The 23,528-nt window shown below is 42.4% G+C and overlaps 1 protein-coding gene across 11 annotated transcripts in view; it reads right to left on the reverse strand.

The window, feature by feature from the left end:
- Nucleotides 1-4,167: 4,167 nt before the first annotated feature.
- Nucleotides 4,168-23,528, reverse strand: part of dnmt3aa (DNA (cytosine-5-)-methyltransferase 3 alpha a) — a 43,519-nt gene continuing 24,158 nt past the window's right edge. For 8 of the 11 annotated variants that reach the window (XM_076037648.1, XM_076037652.1, XM_076037647.1 and 5 more), the window contains 17 exons: nucleotides 18,034-18,246; nucleotides 15,836-15,994; nucleotides 15,391-15,498; nucleotides 14,570-14,717; nucleotides 14,248-14,391; nucleotides 13,644-13,688; nucleotides 12,871-12,950; nucleotides 12,160-12,272; nucleotides 10,712-10,895; nucleotides 9,275-9,359; nucleotides 8,474-8,619; nucleotides 8,303-8,393; nucleotides 7,241-7,389; nucleotides 6,625-6,710; nucleotides 6,351-6,420; nucleotides 5,891-6,009; nucleotides 4,168-5,538 (listed from right to left, as the gene is read on the reverse strand). In XM_076037648.1, the coding sequence (XP_075893763.1) occupies nucleotides 5,397-5,538; nucleotides 5,891-6,009; nucleotides 6,351-6,420; nucleotides 6,625-6,710; nucleotides 7,241-7,389; nucleotides 8,303-8,393; nucleotides 8,474-8,619; nucleotides 9,275-9,359; nucleotides 10,712-10,895; nucleotides 12,160-12,272; nucleotides 12,871-12,950; nucleotides 13,644-13,688; nucleotides 14,248-14,391; nucleotides 14,570-14,717; nucleotides 15,391-15,498; nucleotides 15,836-15,994; nucleotides 18,034-18,246 (2,082 nt within the window). In that variant the 3' untranslated portion in view covers nucleotides 4,168-5,396. The remainder of the gene's footprint in view (nucleotides 5,539-5,890; nucleotides 6,010-6,350; nucleotides 6,421-6,624; nucleotides 6,711-7,240; nucleotides 7,390-8,302; nucleotides 8,394-8,473; nucleotides 8,620-9,274; nucleotides 9,360-10,711; nucleotides 10,896-12,159; nucleotides 12,273-12,870; nucleotides 12,951-13,643; nucleotides 13,689-14,247; nucleotides 14,392-14,569; nucleotides 14,718-15,390; nucleotides 15,499-15,835; nucleotides 15,995-18,033; nucleotides 18,247-23,528) is intronic. The other 3 variants (XM_076037654.1, XM_076037650.1, XM_076037649.1) reach the window with 2 other exon arrangements.

The raw sequence follows: 23,528 nt of genomic DNA on the forward strand, positions 1-23,528 counted from the left end.
GGGCGTCCCATTCTCCTGATTGTTACTCAATATCAATCTAAAGGCCTATAACAACCCTACAATATTTCATGGATGCAAGCCATCACAGTCTAGACCAGGCACGTGCAAAACTACGGCCCGGGTGCCATATGCGGCCCGCTGAGCTTTTTAATGCGGCCCACCGAAGTTGAAGAAATTATATTAATATTAAGTACGTCATAAAATTGCTATATTTCATCTTTTTTTTCAGTCTTTTAAGAGTCATTTCAATAAAAAGCTAAATGCTGTGCCGCTTAAAATACATATTTTGTTGCAACGCTTTTGTTCATTTTCAATTGACATTAAAGCACATGTTTTCCACATATCCCATGACATATCCTTTCCTCCTATGAGGTGGGTCACCAAAACACTCCCATCCATCTGCTCCTGCACTGGCCCCCACAATGTCAAATTTTAGAACCCATTGTGGCCCCACCCGTCAAAATGTTTGCCCACCCCTGGTCTACACTCTACATAATAACACAGACACACTCACACAATTGTAAATAATATTCTAAAAAGTTAATATTAGATACTTCAGTGACCATTTGTGACAACTATACATATATATGTATATATATATATATATAGATTTTGCATTTTGAAAAAATATGAGACCCCCTTGAAGTTTGCTTTGAGGCTATTCAGGGGGTCCCACTGGTTAATCGGGGGGTTCCGACCCCTCGGGCCCCCCTTGTATTTCGCACACTGCTTAAGACTACATGTTCACCACAGGAGACAATCAGGCCCACAACTACCACCAGAACATACATTTCCAACAGAGATCTACAAGATTGTCTGGCTCTTTATTTAAACATTTAGTTGATAGTTTTTGGTTTCGTCTCAACTGCACCAAACCAGCCATCTACAGCGACAACTCCGCAACACGTCCCGGTCATTCCGGCTGCCTCTTGTCTGAGAGCGTCCGTTAACTCTTTGAATTTGTATACTTCTTCAGGACATCCTTGGGTACAATAGAACAAGTCACTATACTAACTGTAATATATGCTTTCTCTAGCCTCTCGTGCGCTCTCCCTCCTCTAAGGCCGAGACTGAACAGAACTTGAGCACCAACCTGAAACAGTACGCACACACACGATAACAGATTATTATTTTAACTATTATTACCATTATTATTATGATCATTACTCCCTAGTCTAACATGGAAATCGGAGATTACACTGACTGACTGACATGCAGCACCGGGGGGAGGTGAGGGGGGGGGGGGGGTGTCCAGGGAGGCAGGGAGAAGGTGGGGTGGGGTGTGGTCAGGTGTTTTTTTTAATGTTTTTTGGGTTGGAGGAGCACCGAAGCGACACAGGGGTGTTGATATCACACCTGGCAGCGCCTTTGGCAGCCTGATGGCCGACAAGGCAGCCGGCGAAAAACACAGTGTGTAAGCATACGCGTGTTCTGATCTCCGGGTTTTTTCCGTAGCAAAAAGGTGTTTCCGAGAAGTGTCTGAGCCGCGTCTTCGGCATGAAACGCGCGCTTGTGTGTATGTGTGTTTAACCTGTAAAGAGCGCTGTAAAAAAGGGTTGATTTGTAAAAAGCACCTGAAGGTTGGTTTTATAAACAGAGAAAGAGAGAGACAGGGAGAGTAAACACGATGGAAAAAAACTTGAACCTGCTGGTTTATTGTTGCTATTTTTTTTTTTTGTTGTTGCTGTATTTTCATGTTTGGGTGTGTGTGTGTGTTTCTGTGTTTGTGTGTGTGTGTGTATGCCTGTAAGTATAGAGTGCATGTGTCCAGTTTTCAGCTGGTATGCGAGGAAGGTTCAGAAGATTTGGAAGGCTTCCTGAAATAAGGAGGTCGCGTTGACGACCAAAAGCACCAGACTGAAGAGATGTTTTCTCAAAGACGGCCCTGTCTAAATAACACAGCCAATCGGTGGAACTGGGAGATTTCACTACACCGTTCCTGTCTGTATCATAACCGTGGAATTCATTTTATGTATTTTTGTTTTTTAAATTTGATACAGCATTTTAATTTTCTGCCCGTTTGTGTGTAAGGGCACAGCTTGGCTGGGTTCGGCAGGAAGGATGAACCAGACAGGCGGCGTAATCTCGCTATGCAGAAGTGGCCGTTATTTAAACAGGGCTCTCCGTTTCAGTCGTAGGAAGTAGAAAACCAGCACAGCGTCGAGATTAAAGGTTTGCATCTGGGTACTTGGGGGTGACAAGCAACAGCAATAACTGGAGGACATTTCAGATCAGTATGAAACAACATTGGAGATCTGCTGCAGGGGCTGGTGGACCGTGACTACCTGATCATCTTTCACCGGAAAATTAAAAAGAGGCTAAAATAAAAGGCAAGACTTGAGACAGGCTGTGTGGAAAATGAGAGAAGTTCTTCCAGCTTCAAATGGTGTTCTAAGCCGTCGCTCCTAAAATGTGTTTTGGACCCCTTTTTCTCAAAGACATTGCTGGTCTGGAGGTGCAAAGATAAGTCAAACTAAAAGTCAATTGTGAAGCTCAAAACCGTTTTGAAACCTTTCAACTTGAGTTTAAATCTTTTAAACCGATTATTTATAGAAAACCCATTTAAAGAGCTGTTCAGCTCAATAAAAATACTACTACTCATACTACTAAGTATGGGTGTGACGGTAACATTTGCTAGCACCCAATGTGTAACTCACACTGGGTGTTCGTGATTGGACATTTAATGATGTGAAGTGAACAAAATCAAAAACACACAGCACTGTATATATATGTATATATATATATATATATATATATATATATATATATATATATATATATATATATATATATATATATGTATATATATATATATATGTATATATATATATATATATATATATATATATATATATATATATATATATATATATATACATATATATATACATATATATACACACATATGTATATATATATATATGTATATATATATATATATATATATATATATATATATATATATATATATACATATATATACACACACATATGTATATATATATATATGTATATGTATATGTATATATATATATATATATATATATATATATATATATATATATATATATATATATATATAAGACTGTACTGTAAAAAACACTCCCAACTTTCTGAATGTCTTCATTTCTTAATATTTTGTTATATATTCTTGTGCCTAAGACATTTCCGACATTTCTGTTCGTTGTTGTCAGACCTATCATGATTACTCAGGTGTCACCTGGTGATATTAACTCGCTATTAGTATTAAGTCCATCGTAACGCATTCATCGTATTGATTTACATTCAGCGCTTTAAAGACACCACATTTTGTAATTAAAAGCATGTGAGGCCGCTGCACAGTGACAATTCTGGAGACACATGATACAAGCATCAGTAATGTTTAGGTATTTGATAAGACACAATGTCTACATAAGCAAGTATACTATGTGCATGTTTTCTTGATACTGTTTCTATTAGGTGCAGCTACACTAAAGGCATCCTAAAGCTTTCATTATCTGAATTCAGTTAGACACAGTAAAATTAGCGTGTTCATTCCGATATTTTCTTTTTTTTTTTTTTTTTTTTTACACGTGTTTTGATTTAAAAGAGTTGCCAGCAATACTGAAGTGTTAGTTTGTTCCAGTCCACCTTTTTTTCATGTTCAGCTTTTGGCAGATTGAAGGAGGATCAAAGAATAAGGACTGAGTGTTCATTCTTCTCGAAGGATGCTGATATGTTCCGTGAGAGAAAAAGCTTCTGATTGGGAGCCTGGCAAGATGGTTACGCCTAAGACCTCAAAACTGAAATCTGAATGTTCCAGCTGCCTTTGCAAGGTTAGCCTGCCCTTGCACAATGAAATCATGGATCAGTTAACGTTAAAAAACAAACAAAAAAATGTATTCATTAAAAAGCAATCTTCTATTTCAGCAGTAAATTTGGCTCAACTGCTTCAACCATTTGCACCTCCAGAGCAGTATCAACTTTGCGCCATGCACGGGTAGCATGAATTACAAAGATCGAAAATAATCGCTTTTCTTGCCCTCACCTGCTTGAAAGTCTGCAAGTTTTGCTCGTTGAAGAAAATGTCTGTGGCGACTGAAAAAAAAAACCAACCAAAAACCAAAACAGAGACGGCCGAAGTCTCTAAGAGCACCGAAAACATTCACATCCTGAACAGCACCAGTGTTAAGGCTGTGCATATACAGTATATTGTATGTATAGATATATAGATATGCAACAAAAAACAATCCATGAATAAATAAATAAAACTGGAGATTAACATAGAATGTTGTCAAACGGCTCCACAGCCAGTGCTGGGACATTTTGTCTCGAAATATGAACTCAGTGATGTTCAGCAACATGATTGCAGCAAGGATGGCTGCATAAGTTCAATACTTAATAATTAACTACACAAGGTATTAGGTAATTAGGTAATGTAGGTTGGGGAACGTTAAATCTATAGCTACCGTGTAATCCACTAACATGTATCTTAGCTGGTTCCACTGAGTTTATATCATGAGATGATGATCCCGCCTTAGCAGTTATGAACGCTGGCTAATTGAGCCACTTGACGTTTCATTCTTATATTAATATTAGGATGCCTTCACACCTGGATTGTGTTTCTGAGTTCTGAAATACAAAGGGCCCCCTCACCCCTCCAAATCAGTTTGCGTCCTTCCATTTTCTCTTCACATAGAGTTTCTTTTGGTTACAGGGTCAATGGTTGTGAACTCACTGCGAATTACCCGCTGCGGGGTCAGAGTGTGGTCATTACGGTAACATACGTCCTACCAAACACAGCCAGAGGAGACGCAAAAGTCCCATTAGTTTCAGAACAACTTTTCGTGCGTTATCCAGGTGTTAAAGCATCCTTTGGTTTTATTCTTTTTCTTTTTAGTCTCCACAGTAAAAGTACACAATCAAATAAATTCATTGGTGTTTGTTTTGTTGTTGTACTTAATTTTGCACCCTGCTGGAGGTTGTCGAAACTCCAGCTGTTGTAACATAAGAAACCTGTTTCAGGCAAGACAGGAAGTGTGTGTGTATGAGTGTTTGTGTTTGCGCGCGCGCGTATGTGTTGAAAAAAATACAGTACCGAGACGATGCACCTACCAGATTGTGTTTGTGGGTGACGTTAGTGTGTGTGTGTGTGTGGGAATCAGCACGGTATAGCACCAGGGGACTCAGGTCAGCTCTTGGTCTACATGGGGTGGAGGGAAGCAGTCTTTACAGTGGTCATGTGTGTATCTGATCATCCAGAGAGGCATCCAACCTTCATGTACTAGCTGTCAGAGTATGACTGCGTGTGTGTGTGTGTGTGTGTGTGTGTGTGTGTGTGTGTGTGTGTGTGTGTGTGAGAGAGAGAGAGACAGAGAGAGAGACAGAGAGAGAGAGAGAGAGAGTTGGTGGTGTGACTATTTGCAGGCAAAGAACTCCTTGAGCGGGGCGAAGAGGTGCCTTATGACCGGGACACTCCAGGAGCGTCCGAGCAGCCTCTGCCTGGCCAGACGACTCATGTTAGACACGTCGGTGTAGTGGACGGGGAAACCAAACACCCTGAGAAGACACATGGCAACAAATGATCTGTCAATCCAGCTCGGGACTGCTGGAGAATGCGCCTGACGCCCAGCAGGGAAGAACACACAGATTTACAGTAAGTGGGAAATAAATGTTCAAGAATTTTTTTTTTCTCGATTTCACTTTCTTTGCGTGTCTTTAATTAATGCCGTGTGTGTCTGTTTACATAATTTACTACATAACTGTTTTTATACTTTCAAAAACACTTAACATTATGGAATCAGAAATTAAACAGGAACTAAACCACATGCTTTTCCTGGGGGTCTTTTTGGTCCAATTTTTTTCTTAGGCATTAATACAGAGTGAATTGTGAGGGACGCAAGAACTTTACCTTTCCATCTCAGTACACCAGAGGATGTCCTCCTTGTTGTCCATAAAGACGGGGAAATGCTCATCTTTCCCCTGCTTCACAGAGTTGGAGCGTGTCGTTATCGTACGCAACTTCTCAAACTGGAATTAAATCCAGAGCCAAACACACAAACACAGACGGACAGACAGACAGACATACGTACACACAAACAAACACACACACAGGCAAATCCTTTTTAATCCTACGGCTATTCTCCTTTTGCACGGGATGTTTTCTATGACATTTTGCTGGAGAACAGACTGACTTAAGACAATAACGGGACAAACATGCAGTAAGGAAACACATGCTCATGATGAAACGCGTCTATTTGTCACATCAGGCATATGATCATATGTTTTTGTTTTTTGTTTTTCCCATCAGTCAGAATGCACTACTGTGAAAGACTCAGACACACACATGCACACATCCAAAGGGCAGGTACCTTGGCTGTACGTCCGTGCTCAAGGCACTCTTGTAAATCCAGCCTGTCATTAGACATGGGGGCGAGAGGTCTGCCATGAACCCAAGTGGGAGCAAAGGAAGGGAAAGCAAACTGATTATCAATATCTATTGTGCTATGAGTACCATTTTTGAATTGAATTTTTTCTTTCAGGTTAGCATAAGGCAACAACTGTGGTGAGGTTAGCGTATTAGGGATTGCATTGCTGCAATTGGAGGTTGTCACAACAACAGAAAGACACGTGTTTTTGCGCTACCTTGACATTCCCGGGAGGTTACCCCAGAAGTAGCGAGCACGATGCGCGGCGGAGACCTCCTTGGCGTCGATCATCACTGGGTTCGACTGAAAAAGAAACAGTACTTTACCACGGGTGCTCCGGGGTAGCCAACTGAAGCAAACAATGAAAATAACTCAGCTTAAAGGTCCAGTGTGTAACAGTTGGAGACTCTGAAGAAGAAACAGCGACCTCAAGTGGTTACATTTCAGATAGCAGTGTTTTTCTCTCTCCTTCTCTCCTTCCCCCTCCTGGGCTTGCCAGTGAACTACAGTGGCCAGCGCACCCAAACCTGGATACCTCGTCAATGTTCTTCTTTGTTGGTTAATGTGAAAATGTATATGTGTATATATATATATATATATATATATATATATATATATATATATATATATATATATATATATATATATATATATATACACATATACATAAGGGTAGGAAAACCAAATTACTTACTGAATACATATATACACACACACACACACACACACACAGATATATATATATATATATATATGTATATGTATATATACACAAACACACACACACAGTGGAAGTCATGACTTCGTTGTTTGCCGTCGGTTCGCTACTGTACCTCCAAAAAGCGGGAGATGTCTCGTTTGTCGCTGACCCCCATGGCGACCACGTTTTCAAACAGCCAGAAGAATGGTCGCTCGTCGCCAGGCTTTGGCCGTGCCTCGTGCAGCAGGCGGTAAAACTCGAAGAACAGCCGGCCAGTTCCCTCTGTGGGACAAGACGGAGTCTCCGTGTGACACAGATGTAGCACGCCACCACTCAGAGCCATCTCAAGTGCGACCGCATGGAGTTTTCTGGAGTTTGTTTGCATGGAAAATGTCAAATCAGGGTGTAATTCACCAGTTTCATCGCAATACAATATTATATTGGACTTGTTGTTTGGATGAAGATACAAATTTTGCCAATATCACAAAGTCTATTTTTGATTTTTTTTTAATATAATTTGATAATTGTATTTATTTATCATATATTCCAGGCATATTTCTTTTTTTTTTTTTTTTTTACCAATGAGAATTTAACCACTGTCACTGAACTTATTTTTTAAAATGCAAAAATCAGTAGAGTCAACCTGCATAATAGTCAATGTATCCAGTATGCAGTACATCTAGGGATGTTTTTCTTAACCCAAAAAAACCCAAGCAATTTTAGTGCCTTTTTTCTGCCTTTTTTCTAAAATACCAAATACTTTGAATACTCTCTTTTTCTTCACTGCTAGTCGTGACCTGCCTGGAAGTGGAGACACAGCCGTGCTGTGTGAATTTCAAAATAAAGGTGCATCTTAAAGATGACAATGTGGATCGATATTGTCAGTATTGTACATATCATCATCATACAATGAAGTCGTTGCCTTTGCCTTATGACAGCTTGGAGCGGCTCCAGCTCACCCCCGTGACCCTGAGCTCAGGAAGAAGCGACACAGGGGTGTTGATATCACACCTGGCAGCGCCTTTGGCAGCCTGCTGGCCAACAAGGCAGCCGGCGAAAAACACATACACACAAACGTGTTTTCCATCCATGGATGGAACATAAAGTTGTTAATCAATAAATAGATATACTGACAGTGACCCATGTATTGTTAAACCCCGAACATCTAATGCTTTTTACTCAAACAAAGTCTCACCGTAGAGGCCTTTTCTGGCAGGGTTGACTATGGAGAGGTCGTTGCAGGGACTTCCTCCAATCACTAGGTCAAACGGCCCCCACTCGTCAATCTGGTCAAAGCGTTAGTTAGATCAGGTATCAACGAGCGGAACACAGGTGGCAACATGTGACTGAGAGGAAGCCCACTCACGTGTTTACGTGTCACATTGCGCACGTCCCCCACGTACATGATGCGGCCGTGGTGCCGGACCATGCCCACGGTGATGGAGTCTTCGCACACCTCGGACGCCACGTACTTGTCCACCAGGATGCCCAAATCCTTCAACACCAGCAGACCTGGTGTCGCACACACATTTACGTCACGGGCGGCGGCGTTAGCGGGTGCTAAATGACGGGTTGCAGAATGCTAACGGTCCAATTCATCTTTGGTGATGTCACCTTACTTGGTTCCTTCCCCTTAATATTGAACATTTCAAAGATCTCTTCAAGGTTAAGTGTGTAATATTTGGAGATTTTGAAGAAGAAACAGCGGCATCAAGTGGTTACATTTCACATTGCAGCGTCTTTCACTCTCCCTCCCCTTCCTTAGTTTGCCAGTGAACTACAGTGGCCTGTGCACCGAAACCTGGACCCCTCATCCACCTTCTTCTTTGTTGGTTAATGTGAAGATGCGACTGTTCACCCTAATTACATAGGCGGGCTGGATTGTCCACACCAGGCTTCCTTAGAAAGAAGATAACTGGAAGCAAGACCCTTGATCTGTGTATAATCTTTTATATAATTAAGGAACGTTCTATAGGTAGGAAAACCAAATTACTTTTACTGTACTGTGATTGTACGCTTTTATTAATATATTTACGGGCAGTATATCAAGCTTTTACAAATATGAAAATCATAAATCAGGCCAAATTTTACACACTTGAGCTTTAGGTTTATGTCAACCAACAGGTGCACTGACAGTAAATATACTGACTTGAGGTCTTGCGCATACCTGTGGCAATGCCATCAAACAGGGAGAGAACTCTGATTGGTTTCCTCTTCTCCGCCGCGACCGGAGGATACAGCTTGGCCGGCTCCTGGTGAGTGAATGACGAGAGGAAGAACGTATCGTTTCACAGGCGTCAACCTCTGCGGGCAAGAATAGAGGCAGCTCTGGCCCACTAAAGTCAACTAAATGCACCCTGCAGCCACCAGGGGGCTCCCAAGCACACGCAGGAAGAAATGTTGCCCTCCTGTGGCTGTTGTTTTGTTCTTTCTCTGTTAAGGCAATGCTGCATTTAAGGGGATGACGAATCGTGACTAACAACAGAATAATCTGCCCCATCAAATGTGAAATGATGCCTACATTGTTTCTTTAATCGCTGCAAAGCATATTAAATAATTCAACGAAAGAGGCTATCACTGAGTCGACTTTTTTCCTGCTCTAATAGATTTGTGTCTGAGATTCGCACTGCTGCCTAGTTCATTTAATGGCCAAATTACACTGAAGAACAGGTGTTATACTGTAGAAATAAACCCCCCTACTGGTCACCTGTGGAAAGGGATGGGATATAGTTGAAAGTAGGCTACACATAAAAGGCACAATAATAATGTTGTGTTATTGTCATAGGGTTGTTTTACTACTATCTAGCCAAGGGGTGGGCAATTTTTCTGACTCATGGGCCACAACGGGTTCTAAAATTTGACAGAAGGCGCCCGACCAGGGGCAGATGGAAGGCGTGTTTTGGTGACCAACCTCATAGGACGAAAAAATATATATTATGAAATATGCAAAAAAAACCTGCGCTTTAATGTTAATTGATATTGAACAAAAGCGTCAGAACAAAATATTTTTCATTGAACACTGAAAAAGGGGATAAAATACAGCTGTTTTATGACTTACTTACTATCAATATAATTTCATCAAGTTCAGCAGGCCAGATTAAATATCTTAACAGGCTGCAAATGGCCCCCGGGCCGCAGTTTGCCCATGCCTGATCTGGCCCCTAAATGTTTTCTTGCTAAGGGACCCCAGACCTCTGGTGCAGGGGTCACTCCCGAGCTGGTGTCATGTTAAATGTAAAAGTAAAATGTGCGTTAGAATAGTTCAAGAATGTACAAACAAAGGAATGTACAGAGTGAAAATGAAGAAAGTGGAGGGTGCCGGGGGTGTCATGGATTAAATAAACATTTATGTGGCTGCCTTGGGCCAAAAGATTTTGGGTGTGTTGTGAACCGGCTGAATGTAATGGTGATTTTGGGCCTATCTCACAAGTAATGGAATGCATTTTGGAATTAATTGGAAGCAAATGGATTAATTGGATTTAACATCAGTTCTAGTGAAAGGCCCCTGAAAGAACCCTACTTGTCTCTTGGCCTCTTTGTCAACGCAGTCACAAACAAAACGCCGTTACGGAGGAGCGAAACGTGGTTGACTGTTGACACTCACAAAGTCCTGCTCGTGGTTGTTGGCGAAGAAGTGCTGGAGCCTGCTGGGCCAGTCGTCCCGCCGCCGCAGTAACCCGTAGGTGTTGCGGGGTCCGCACATGTAGCAGTTCCAGGGGTCTTCTTTGATGGCTGTAGCCGCCGAGCCGGCGCCCACCAGCAGGTCCACGCACTCCACACAGAAACACCTGCACACACACACACACACACACACACACACACACACACAGGAGAATGTGCTATGTGTTATATCATGAGGTCACACCTGAATAGGTAATTATTGTAATTGCACAAATTTATCACATGTAGTTTTAAAACAGTATTTAACTGTCTGCAGTTTATTATTATTTTTTTTTAAAGTGATCTAATGCATTTTGATGACGACATCAGCTCTGCTGCCTATCTCTGCATATCAGTAACTAAGTGTCCGAACCCTGTGACTCATGGTTCCACTTGTGGGATTATTGAAGCATGAAGCCAGTGTTTGGTCAAGCTTAGACTGGATTTCTGTCTTGACGCAACTCCCCAACTTCATCTGGGCTCGGCACCGGCGTCTCAGGGATGAAATAGTTTGTTTATTCCTGGCAGCTGAGCAGCAAACTGGACACTTCCAAACAAGCTGCGGCCGCCTTGAATTCTCTCATGCAAAACAGAGATGTTAAGTAGCTGCGATCATTCTGTCCAGTAACCATAAACCAATGTGTTTGTGGTTTATCAATAGTTTGTGTTGTTTTCTGAACTGGTTTATTTTAATTTGAGTGAGTAATAATTTTATATTAACATATTTACCGTCATCTCTAGCATCATCTATAACAAACTACGGCCCGGGGGCCATATGTGGCCCGTTAAGCTTTTCAATCCGGCCTGCCGAACTTGAAGAAATGAAATGAATAGTGAGTAAGTCATAAAGTTGTTGTATTTCTTCTATTTTTAAGTGTTTTCAGAATCATTTCAATAAAGTGCTAAATACCGTGGGGCTTCAAAGAAAATATATTTTGTTTTAACTTTGCTTTTGTTCATTTTTTATTTGACATTCTACATATCCCACCATGAGATAGATATTTTTCTCCTATGAGGTGGGTCACCAAAACACTTCATCCATCTGCTGCTCCTGCTGCTGCTGCTGCTGCTTCGGCCCCTCTGTCAAAATTTTTGAACCCATTGTAGCCCCACCAGTCAAACAGTTTGCCCTGATTTATGGTATAATATGCTGATAGTGTGACTCCCTCTGCCAGAGATGTATGTCTACGGTTACAAGCAAACAAACAACAAATTTGCCTCACAAATCGATGGCTGTCTGACTGGACGGGTCGTCAAAGTCTGTTTTGACATTTACGGTTGATTTGCTGCTGTTGCTACAAAAAACGTGCAACCTCGTCTTGGCTGCAAACTGAAGCGACCGCCGCCCGGCAGGCTTAAAGCCGGGCAGCGTGTCCCAGGTTTGGTACCGACCTGCAGCAGTTGTTGTTGCCACACATGAGCACTTCTCTGCCTCCACAGCAGATGGTGCAGTAGGACTGGTAGCCGTCGTCGTCGTACTGGTAGGCGCACTCCAAGAAGGAGTTCTGCCAGGGCAGAAAACAGAGTCAGGGGGGGGGGGCGGGCGGGGAGTCTGCGATAACAACATTGGGTAAATATCTCCAAAAATTCCACCGTGCTGAAGACACTTTGAGGCAATTATTTGAAGGCTTTTAAGATGAGTGAGATATAGTGAGACGCGGTGTTTGGAACGTTTGGCCACACTTGGCCAAATGGTCAATTTGTTGGTCTAATTTGAAGCTAGTTGAATTGATAAAGTTTGAAAATAAGAATTTGAGAGGTTTTGGTCTTTCAACAGAACATAATCTCAGAATATTTACAGTTTTGATGGCTGAAGAGAGAACTTGAGCAACATGAAGGCAGCATTTCCAACTCTGAGAAGCTGTACAACTGCTACTGTCACTTTAAATGGATAACTGTAGCAGATGTGTGGCGCAATCTACAGTGCATTGTGGCCCGTTGTATGTGTTGGTAGTACTTCATTTTGTCTATCTATAGATGTTGCGATGTTCAAATGTAAAACCATACCAAGCAGACACTGTTTTTTTATGCACATTCTCATTGATGAAAAAAATGATCCTATCCCAGATAAATTTAATAGCAGTAATAATAGTGCACTCTTACTTTGCAGCCCTGGCACATGGCTCCCATGAAGAGAGGATGCTCCAGAGAGACGTTGAGGCTTCCACAAGAGATGCAAATATCTAAAGAAAACACACACGGATGCCTTTACATTTTTAGAATCAACACGTTGTTCGGGTATTGCACTGCGTGATCAATGCAGAGGATGGCCTGTTAGTCCCAAAAGATCCACAGTGAGCATTATAAAAGGACTAATTCTGGGGGGGTGGGTGGCAAACCACCTCCTCAACCCACCAGAGAACATGTCGTAATTATTATAATTTGTGTGGGTCTAATTACACAAATCCAATGAAAATGTCAAAAAAAAGGACAAGAACCAGAGCCCACAGAGATGTTTTGCAAACAGTGGAAGACCGAACCTAGAATTTGAGCGGTTTGAAGGGTTTCATTTTAGCAACACCCACTGGCGTATCTTACTGAGAGTATTTCTACATCAAAAATACAGCTTTTTAAATAAGCAATTACTGATCATTAATAAATCAAATAGTCAATGTGGTTTATCACTGTAACCAAGTTCTTAGATTGTAAAAATTCCAACTGAATACTTTTCAGATACAATCACAAGCACCAGCAATTAAGTGAAAAACAACATGTGTAGATTAATTGCTGGCTGTATCAAAAAAAATCCAGCAAGTCTCACAAAGGAAAAGAAGAGATTCCTTTTGTCAGTTCTTTTTGAGTGGATAGTCTATTGATTCATCTACTTTGTCATTTTCATTCCTGTGAAAGAATTAGGAGATATAAGTGATCTTTACCTTCTATGTTTCTCGTTTTCTTCTTGACTTCAAATATGAGTCTCTCTGGAAATGGAAATAAAGCAAGACGATAAGAACTGTGAAACACACATTTGATGGTTCTTCATTTAAATTTTAAATTTTCTCATAGAACCAAAGATACAAAAAGATACAAATCGTTTTTTTAATTTTTTATCACTTTTTTTTGGGAGACAACCTGGACACATTCTTAACACATGACAAATAAAGAGGTATTTAATTGTTTGCAATACGCTTTCTCACCACTAGATGCTACAAGATCTCACACGCTGTGTTTTGAAACACTTTACATTCTGAGATTATTGTTTTCCCTGAGAAGAAATGCATAAATAACAAGTTTTCATCGTGTCCCGTGGAATTTCTTTCTGCAAACTGTCCATTGCGCGCATTGAAACGTGTATTGTATCGTTAACTAAACCGGCGAAACAAAAAACAGGTTCAAAATGTTTTGGTTTGATGTGAACATGTTTCTCCAGTCCTCCAATTTCAAGATTTATTTTTTTTTTTAAGTAAACCTCGAGATAAGTTGTAGGTTCAACTCTGGGAATAAGCAACTTTGGCTCAAACTGCGTAATGACTTGTTTACCTCGGGTCCCTTCGTCAATCACCTCCCGGATCTTTGCCTTTTCTGCTGCGTTCTTGCGGGGCTTTTTGGCAGGTGGGGGCGTGTACGCCGCCTCGGGTTCGGACCACATCTCCGGGTAGACTTCCTTGTATTGGTTCTGCTCTCCTGAAGGGATGGTTCACAGCCGTCATTGGCGATCGCATACGTTGAATAAAAAACTTAAAGAAAAATAGCAATGGGTACTCGGCAAGGCAGGGCTGAGACACGGCGACAATCTGTTCCACGGCGAACACACTTAACTTGGGGTTTCCCAAGACATTAGGGTCTAATTTCACATGTTTACCCTCTGGGGGGTCCAGCGCTTGCGGACCACTTGGAAGGAATCCGGTCATCGCCCACTCGATCATTTGCCGGGTTTGGATCTCCACTCCGTCCGCATCATCGCTCGCATCGCAGGAAGGAAACGGTCGTCCCGCCCGTACACTGGCCACCTACGGGAAGAAGTAACGTGCAGACCCACATGTTCACTTTCTGGTTCAGCATCAGCAGATTTCATATGCGGTTCCTTTATTCAACCCCTGTGTTGTTGCAAAGACGGCTAAATGTGCGCTTTGACCGAAAAAAAAAGAAATTAAAAGGCGAGCCACATTAAAACAAGACATGAAAGCAGTTCTGTGGAACTTAATCCAATGCAAGCTTGTAAAGCATGAGAAACAAAATGAAATATCTGCATTCACACCACCATGGGATCTTTTCAAAGTGAGAATTTAATGAGAGGCAAGGGACTTTGGTGTTGGTGGGCATTTGTACTCATAATTCAGTGAATGAATGAATGAATGAATGAATAAAGGCTTTATTTCAAACATGTGCGAACAAAAGACCAAATGAAAACACTTCAATCAGTCAAGAACAAATAGACATAATATTAGGAATATTAGCAAGAAGGATTTGCCTATTTAATTGTACCACTTCTGCACATAATGACCATACTAAGGTAATGATCTGTACAACTTGTTTGTTTACCAATGCCAATGATAGGAGAATAAATACAATAAATTACCATGTAAATATTCCCAATATATTATTCACAATTTCTACCGTGAGAACTACAGGCCATTCAACCACCAGAATGACTCAAAGGAGTTGAGAAGGTGGAGCCGCTACCTGCAGAGCTTCGAAGATGGCCTTGCGGTACATGGACTGCTTGTTGTAGGTGGGCTGGTGGAAGGCGGACGAGAACGAGCTCAGAGGCATCAGCTTCTCCACGCAGACCTGCGAGCGGACGGAATTGTAACGTCAAGATTAAACAGAGACACAGGAAAGGGGAGGGGATGTGAATCAAAGTTGAGGCCGCTGCGTGAGTCACAGGAAGTCGGTCTATTTTAAGGGCAGCTGCTTCGGTGTCAAGGGTTTTTTTTTCCGCAAGAAGTTTTTATATTGTACCTGAAAAAAAGCCTTTAATCTCCTCATAAAGGCTTCATCAAACAACAAATTAAGAGCAAGTACTTTTACCTGTAACAGAATAATTCTCCCATTTTCAGAAAACATCGGGAGCATTCTCATTTTTCATGGAATAATAAAAAGGGATTAACACGACAGAGAAACTCACCACAGAGAACTTGCTGTCACCGAACCACATGACCCAGCGGGTGCCGTCCGCGGCTCTACTCCGGCCGCTCATCCACCAGGAGACGATCCGGCCGGGCCACCAGGAGAACCCCCGCAGCTTCCCGAACACCAGCGTGCCGATGTTAAAGCCTCGGCCATCCTGTGACGAGGCCATGGACAATGAGTCAGAACCAACTCCAGGCAAGCAAAATGAAATAACGCGCAAAACAAATAAAGAAATTCCAAATTTACACCTGTCTAATTTCCACAACCCTGAACAAAGTTTAACAGAAGTCAAACTCTTATTAAAAAGCTTAACGGGCTGTATATGGCCCCAGGGCCGTAGTTTGCACATACCTGCTCTAAAGTTTACCATTAAGAATATTAGTACATAGATTCAGGTTGCAGGACTAACATCTAATATCTCTATGCGAACTATCTTGAGTACATGTTCTTGGTATTGTTTTTATTCTTTATTTTTAGAACAAGGAACGAGTGGACAAATGTATGGCGATCCTGGGGGTCCCTAGTGTGGGCCCCCAGTGGGGGCGGGCACTAAGAAAATTGGGTGGGCTAAGTTGGTTTTCCCAAGAGAATCAAACTGTGGTTTAAGGGGTAGGAGCTGAGAGGATGTGGCACAACGTATGAAGAGAATTAAAACATTAACAACTTTTCAAAAAGCCGCATCTCTGAACATCCATGACGGCATTTCCCGATGGACATCAACCAAAGGTTGCAGTATTTGTCTACGAGCTCTCCTGATTAATGCCGTTTCTACAAATGGATCTTCTGTTCTTCATTAAGATTTTTTTTTTTTTTTAAAGTGAGTCTCTTCCTGGTATGAAGCCAGCAAGCCAGGATCTGCATCTGACAGGTCACGCAGGTTTGTTTTTAAAATGGAGCGACCAGGCATTTCACCTTTTGACTGGCTGGTCCGCTGTGCACTGGAACCTACAGTCACAAGGTGATGTGCATATTTTACTCATTCTTGTTTTGCAATGCACGTGATCAGACATTGCTGAAAATAGAGAGAAGATCGTACGGCTAAAGGAGCGTTTCTCAACTGGTGGGTCACAAACCAAAAGTGGGTCGTGGAGCCGTTTTGATAGGGTCGCGGCATCAGGGAGAGTTTATATATAATATAAATATATATATTTAAAAAGAAATATATATATGTATATATATATGTATATATATATATATATATATATATATATATATATATTCATATATATTTATATATATATATATATATATATATATATATATTCATATATATATGTATATATATATATATATATATATATATATATATGTATATATATAAATATATATATATATATATGTATATATATATATATATATATGTATATATATATATATATATATATATATATATATATATATATATATATGTATATATATATATATATATATATATGTGTATATATATATATATATATATATATATATATATATGTATATATATATAAAAGAGTTATGGTGTACATATATATCGCCTCACAGCAAGAAAGTCGTGGGTTTGATTCCAGCCTGGGACCTTTCTGTGTGGAGTTTGCATGTTCTCTCCTTGTCTGCCTGGGTTCTCTCCACGTTCTCCGGCTTCCTCCCACACTCCAGAAACATGCATGGGAGGTGAATTGGAAACTCTAAATTGTCCGTAGGTGTGTATGTGGGTGTGAATGTTTGTTTGTCTCAATGTGGCCCTGCGACGAACTGGCAACTTGTCCGGGGTGTCACCCTGCCTTCGCCCTAAGACAGCTGGGAGAGGCTCCAGCAGAGCAGACCCCCATGACCCTGAGCTCAGGAAGAAGCGGGTATTGAAAATGGATGGATGGATGGATGGATGGATATACATAGAGAAAATCAATTTTGCAGGACATATAATTCTATTCAATAATTTCAACAATTCATTTACGAGACATGATATAAAGTTGGCGAGCCTTTTTCTTTTTGTGGAATAAGTTTTAGTCACAACTTCATGATAAGGAAAAAAATGTGGGTCCTACTGAGTTAAAGGCCTCTTAATTGTTTTGGGTTCATAAGTGTGCTTCTTTTTAATTGCACTTTATTCCAGCTCACATGCGCTGTTATTACTTATATTGTGAAATTTTGGCCAAAAAAAGTATTGCATTTGTCCACCAGCACACTGCTGTTGGCGGCGGATCACAGGCTTACCTGGTGCTCTATCTCACTGGGCGTGGCCTGCTCCCCTCGGACCACAGGCTCAGGGGTGACGGCCACCGTCGGGGAGGCGGGGTCCGTGTGTTGCTGCGAAGGCGGAGGGGCGGGGCTGCCCGGGTCGACCGGGTCGTCCTCCTTGTGAGAGCCCGCCTCCGATATGTCGTCCATGACGCTGATCTCGGCCTCTCTGTAGGCCCGTCGCTCTGCCTGCGAGCAGAGAGCAGAGACTCGGGTCAAAATGGTGAGAATTAAACAAAACTTCACTCATGCAACGGCACATTAGATAACAGAACTTATCTCACGGCTGGAGCTTTTTTCGGAAAACTCTTGAACTTCAGCAAGTTCAAGGCAAGTTCAGCTCGCGCAAAGGGACTTACAAAGAGGTGGCGCCATGGGAAAAGCACTTTAGATTAGAGCAGCGAAATCACAGTGAACTCAGTGAGCGTTTACAAAAAAGGTAAAGAGACAGATGAAAGGGCTCATTGGCTGACGTAAAAAAACTAAGAAAGTTTATTATCCTCGTAATTTTTACGACGTCATAAAGTAATTAGGGATGCACCGATGCCACTTTTTTACAAGTACAATACGAGCACTTCATAGGGGCAATACACATCATAGAATTACTTCGATTTTTTTTTTATTTTTCCAAATATGTTTTGTCATTTGAACAACATTCCTCAGCATGTATTTCTAGTACATTGGTGACTGCTTCAAGTTTTACTGCAGTACAAACACAAATATAACAAAATTGTCATCGTACAGGTATCGGTACGATACCGGAGTATTCAACTGTGGTATCGTACCGATACCTGATACCCCAAAAGTATTGCTTGAACTTTTCAAGCCGCTCTTGTGTGCAGTTGGGCATGGCTTCGCTACGTGCTGTCTGAGTCTAACCTTCAGCCAAGTTTTAAGGAGGAATAATTGGTTGTCAAGACTGTAACGCATGGTATCACTTTTAATTGGCGCCTCGGCTGTGTTCGTCTCACTGATGATCACGCCTGAGCCACTGCTGCCTGGCGAGGGCACCGTCCCTTCCTGGGTGCCTCCCTCAACACGGCTCTCCGCGTCTTACTTTGGCAATCGGACGGCAAAACCCCTGCCTCCCCAACTGGGTCACGTAATTGTTGCTCTATGTGGCTCTTTTTCGCACCGATGCGGTGGCTGTTTTAGATCAAGGCGCCTGATGCCCAGGGCTGTAGGAACAATCCTTTAATTGTTACTCTAAACAGGAAGTGAGCGGGGAGAAAGGGTGCGGTGGTGAGCCAGTTCAGCGGGTTCGCCCGAGAGAGGCAGAAGAGACGGAGAGCAGGGAGAGGGAGAGAGACAGGGGAGAATCAAAGATAGAGTTGTGGTGTAAACAGATAGTGGACCTAATGAAATGAAACAGAGGGAGATACGGAGCATGAGTTTGCCGACGTGAGGAGCAAACCTGAAGATTTTTAAACTTTTCGCAACGCAGTGTTTGACCATACAGTATAGAGCTTGCAGCATTACAAGTGAGTTGTTTGATTGAATGTCAGTGAAGCGCACCTACAGTGAAAGTTTGGGAGACACACATCAGCAGCTTCTGTTACTTGAACTAACATAGAGTTCAGCCCAGATGCTAAGCTAAGTTAGCGAAAACAATCGGCTTAAACAATCCAAAATGGTGTTTAAGTGCTCAAATAAGCCTTTATTTTTCATTCCAATGTGCTCCAGGGAGATTTAGGTCAAATTTATGATGCATAGAATGCAACAGTTCCAAATGAGAACTCAACTCAACACTGTTGCAGTGAAAGAATAGCAGAAACAGGCGAGAGCTTCTGGAGAAAACTCCTCCTTCAATGTCCCTCTGTCCTTTCAGTGTGTGTGTGTGTGTGTGTGTGTGTGTGTGTAGATTGACCAAGAGGGGAAGATGAGTCCCCCTTCCTGTTAGCAGCCTGTGCAGAAAGTGGAGTACACACGCAGTATCTCTTTAAAGCCTTTGATTAAGGTCATTTCGATGCACATTTATCTTACAATTGTTTCAGTATGTCTTTAGTTCTTTCATGAGCTCACAGTGCAGTGTAGAATTATACCAGACGGATCAATGGAACTAAGGAAAACAAATTTTCCTTACTTTTTGAATTTATCTTTATTTTTTTATAAATGATTTCCTTTGTGTACCTGAGTAATTCCAGGTACTTTCAGCCCTCGACACGGCACTAACTGTGAGACCCAGTCAGCTGGAAATGAATTGATATCGGTTACATTTCAAACGGCAACAAAAACAAAGAGGAGCACATGGGAAGAAGAGGTGAGGAGAGTGAGAGACAGAGGGGTGAGAGCTGGGCCATGAGTTCACACTCCTCCGCTCAACCCCGGGTCGCAAGTTCACTTTTCCCTGCTTCTGTTGACCTTCGACCCCATAAAATCCCAATCAGCCTGTGACATGGCTCATGGGGAGGCTACGTGCACGCGCACACACACACACACACACACACACACACACACACACACACGCAGACACACACAACACACCCACACACTCCTCGCACTGTAAGCGTAAACTCCACATGTTGCAACGCAGCTCTCGATAAATGTTTGGATTTTCCCCTCGGCCCGTGTAATCGCGTACCCCACAAAAAGCTGGCAATGACTGTGTGCAAAAAACGTGTGTGGTCAAGCGTTGCTTTGGTTGGCACCGCTCTGACCCAAAGCAGTGCCACGTGGATCCGGACGACCTGCTTGCAGCTGGTACAGATTTAAATAATTGCTCTTTGAGCAGCCCGAGAAAAGATGTTCGAAAAAGCAAAAAAAAAAAAAAAAAAAAAAAACGATTTTGCCCCCATAGAGGTTCGTTCATCGGCGTTAGGTCAGAGTAGGTGACTTGCTGTCTACTTATGGAGGAAGAGGTACAACAGAGCTGCGTTATCGGTTGGACCTTCTGATGTGGTCTCTCTGTGTGTGAATAGGAGTTTTGTGTACGGATGCATGGACAGTTTTCATCGTTCCAATGAATCCCGGCTCAATAGACGCACTCGCGAAGTGTAGCCACGAGACATACGGATGAAAACGTGTTTGTTGCTGGGCAACATCACCTGACAGACGCGGCCCATTCCAAGAAAAGCTAAGTGAGCCACTATTCTGAGTAGCAGCTCCAAACTGGAAGTATATTTTACTCACCGAGCCTACCGGGGATTGAATGGTTGAACGATGGCGCTAACGAGCTAACGCGGTTCGTCAGTCATAGGTTAAAAAACGGGCGCGATACAGTCTTGTGAAACAGTTTTCAAGCAAAAAAAAAAACAAAACTTTTTTTGGGGGCAAAAAAACTCAGATGCATTTTTGGCACCTTAACCAAAATCGTAAGCAGCAACGCAGGCGAAGACACGTGAGCAATGTAACACAACAGATGTGTGAGTAAATGAACTCTTACAATCTCATAACGTCTGCGACAAAAAGGTCCACTCACTAGAGGAGGAAAAAAAAACAAACAAAAAAACAACTCAAACTCAGCGAACTGAAATTTCTGCCCAAAATTTGTGCTTCACCCTCCAGTTAATGAGGCATGAAGGACACAAACTTAACACTGCGCAGCAGTGAACAAGCCAAACTGGCAACGGCCGCTCTCCTCAGACGAGGGGCGGCGCAATCTGGAGACATAAATATCTCATAAGATCGGCCTCACGGTGGAAGCGCGGACAGCGTCGATGGCAAAGAGAAGTGAATCAGGGCCGCTGCAGCAAACAGGTGCTGGACAATGAAACGCTGGAAAGTTTGGAGAAACTCTGAATGAAAACATTCAAGGCAGAGCAAAGCGCAAGGAGTTTGTTTGTTTGTTTGTTTGTTTGTGCGGGGGAACATGCAGGAGTCAAGCGCACCCAAAAAATGACAAGAAGCGCAACTGAGAGAGAAGCAGCAAACAGCCATAAATCTACTCAGCGGCTGGAAAATGAGCGACGGTGACAAAATCGTCACACTCGGTGGTTCCTCGTAAAAAAAAAAAAAAAAAAAAAAAAAAAAAAAAAAGGCGCGTGATACTTGCTCGACAAAGGCAGAGGTTGTCTTGCTTTTTGTGTGTCAATATGTTGGCAGATCACTTGAAATGTATCTTCAATGAGATTCAGCATCATAGCATCGAGGAACAACAGCTTCAGCTGGAGTCTCTCCTATCAGTTGGACTGGTCACAGTCACAGGCAAAGCAGACCCTTAACAAGTCTCCCCTCCATCGGACAGGGATTCAATGTAATGGTGAGTGGATTTTGAAGCACACGTTTTGAAAATATGCTTCACAAACGTTCATTTTCTTGCACCGCTTGTCCTGCATTGAGGTTTAGCAGTAGGTGCCGCAACCCATCCCGACTTGTCTTTGAGCGATGGCAGAGGAGACTTTGGGCAAATTGAAATCAAAGTTCAATATTTGAAAAAAAGAAAAAAAGAAAAAAAAGTTTTCATAAAATCGATTTGATGTAAATCAAACGTCCGAGCAGCTTTAATATCCATCATCCCTCAGAGCGAGCGCAGGTGTTTTTCGCATCACTCGCTGTGAGTCTGACATCCCCAGTGTGACCTCTGGCGCGTTAAAATAAAAGTGATGTATGGAACGCAACGGCATTGTCGCAGAAAAATCCCGGCGCGGACAAAAACACAGCGGGCATGCGTAATTTCACCTGAGGACAAAAAAAAAAAAAGAAGAAAAAAAAAAAAAAAAGGCAAAGAAGGGTCGCAAAGTTGTGAGTTACGACTTTGAACTTTGGCGCCCTCCCCGGCCTGGTCAGCGCGCTTTCACTCTGCTCGCTCTGGCCCCCCTTGACCTCCCACCCCTCCCTCTGTGACATTTCCAACGAGCCCTTTCTCAAAGCCACGCCCACTTTATGAGCGTGACCGACCCCGACCCCGGGATGAACCCCAACTATTTCCCCTGCCAAAAAACACCCAAAGCGCAATTTAAGAGAGAGCGGTAAACTACCACAGTCAACGCATCCCAGTCACGGCTCATTAGTCGCAGCCGTGGGATTTATTGGAGGTAAATACGGGTGGTTTCCCACAAAGGCTCTCCGTATAGTGAGGGCACGGCGGTTTTACCGCCGTTTTTAATTGCTAGCACAATTAAAAAAAACAATTCTAAACCGGCAACGGAGGAACACTAACGATGCTAACTGACGCCGTTTATGTATCGGTGATGGGAAAAAAAAAAAAAAAAAAACATCTCGAACTTCATAATGACACAGTGACTTGACGAAGTCAAACTCAGACTGTCTATTACTCTGGTGCCTTTGTGTCCAGAGGGGAGAACAACAACAACAACAATGGAAGGAAGGAACCACCACCGTGGCCGCTGTGGCCCGAGCAGGTCCGGAGCTCTCAGCTGTTAACTGTGATGTCATCGCCCTGTCGGTCATGACTTCATGCTCCACCTTGACGTTAGTTCAAGAAGCCGCGGCTGAACACATTCTAATGAAAGACTCCCCCTGTATGAAATAAGCCCTCTCGGCCTGAAGTCGGCCTCCGCCGCTGCGAGGGA

This window comes from Nelusetta ayraudi, unplaced genomic scaffold (genome assembly GCF_046127955.1).
Source record: "Nelusetta ayraudi isolate G7.1 ecotype Tasmania unplaced genomic scaffold, CSIRO-AGI_Nayr_v1 ptg000052l, whole genome shotgun sequence".
NCBI classification, from domain to species: Eukaryota; Metazoa; Chordata; class Actinopteri; order Tetraodontiformes; family Monacanthidae; genus Nelusetta; species Nelusetta ayraudi.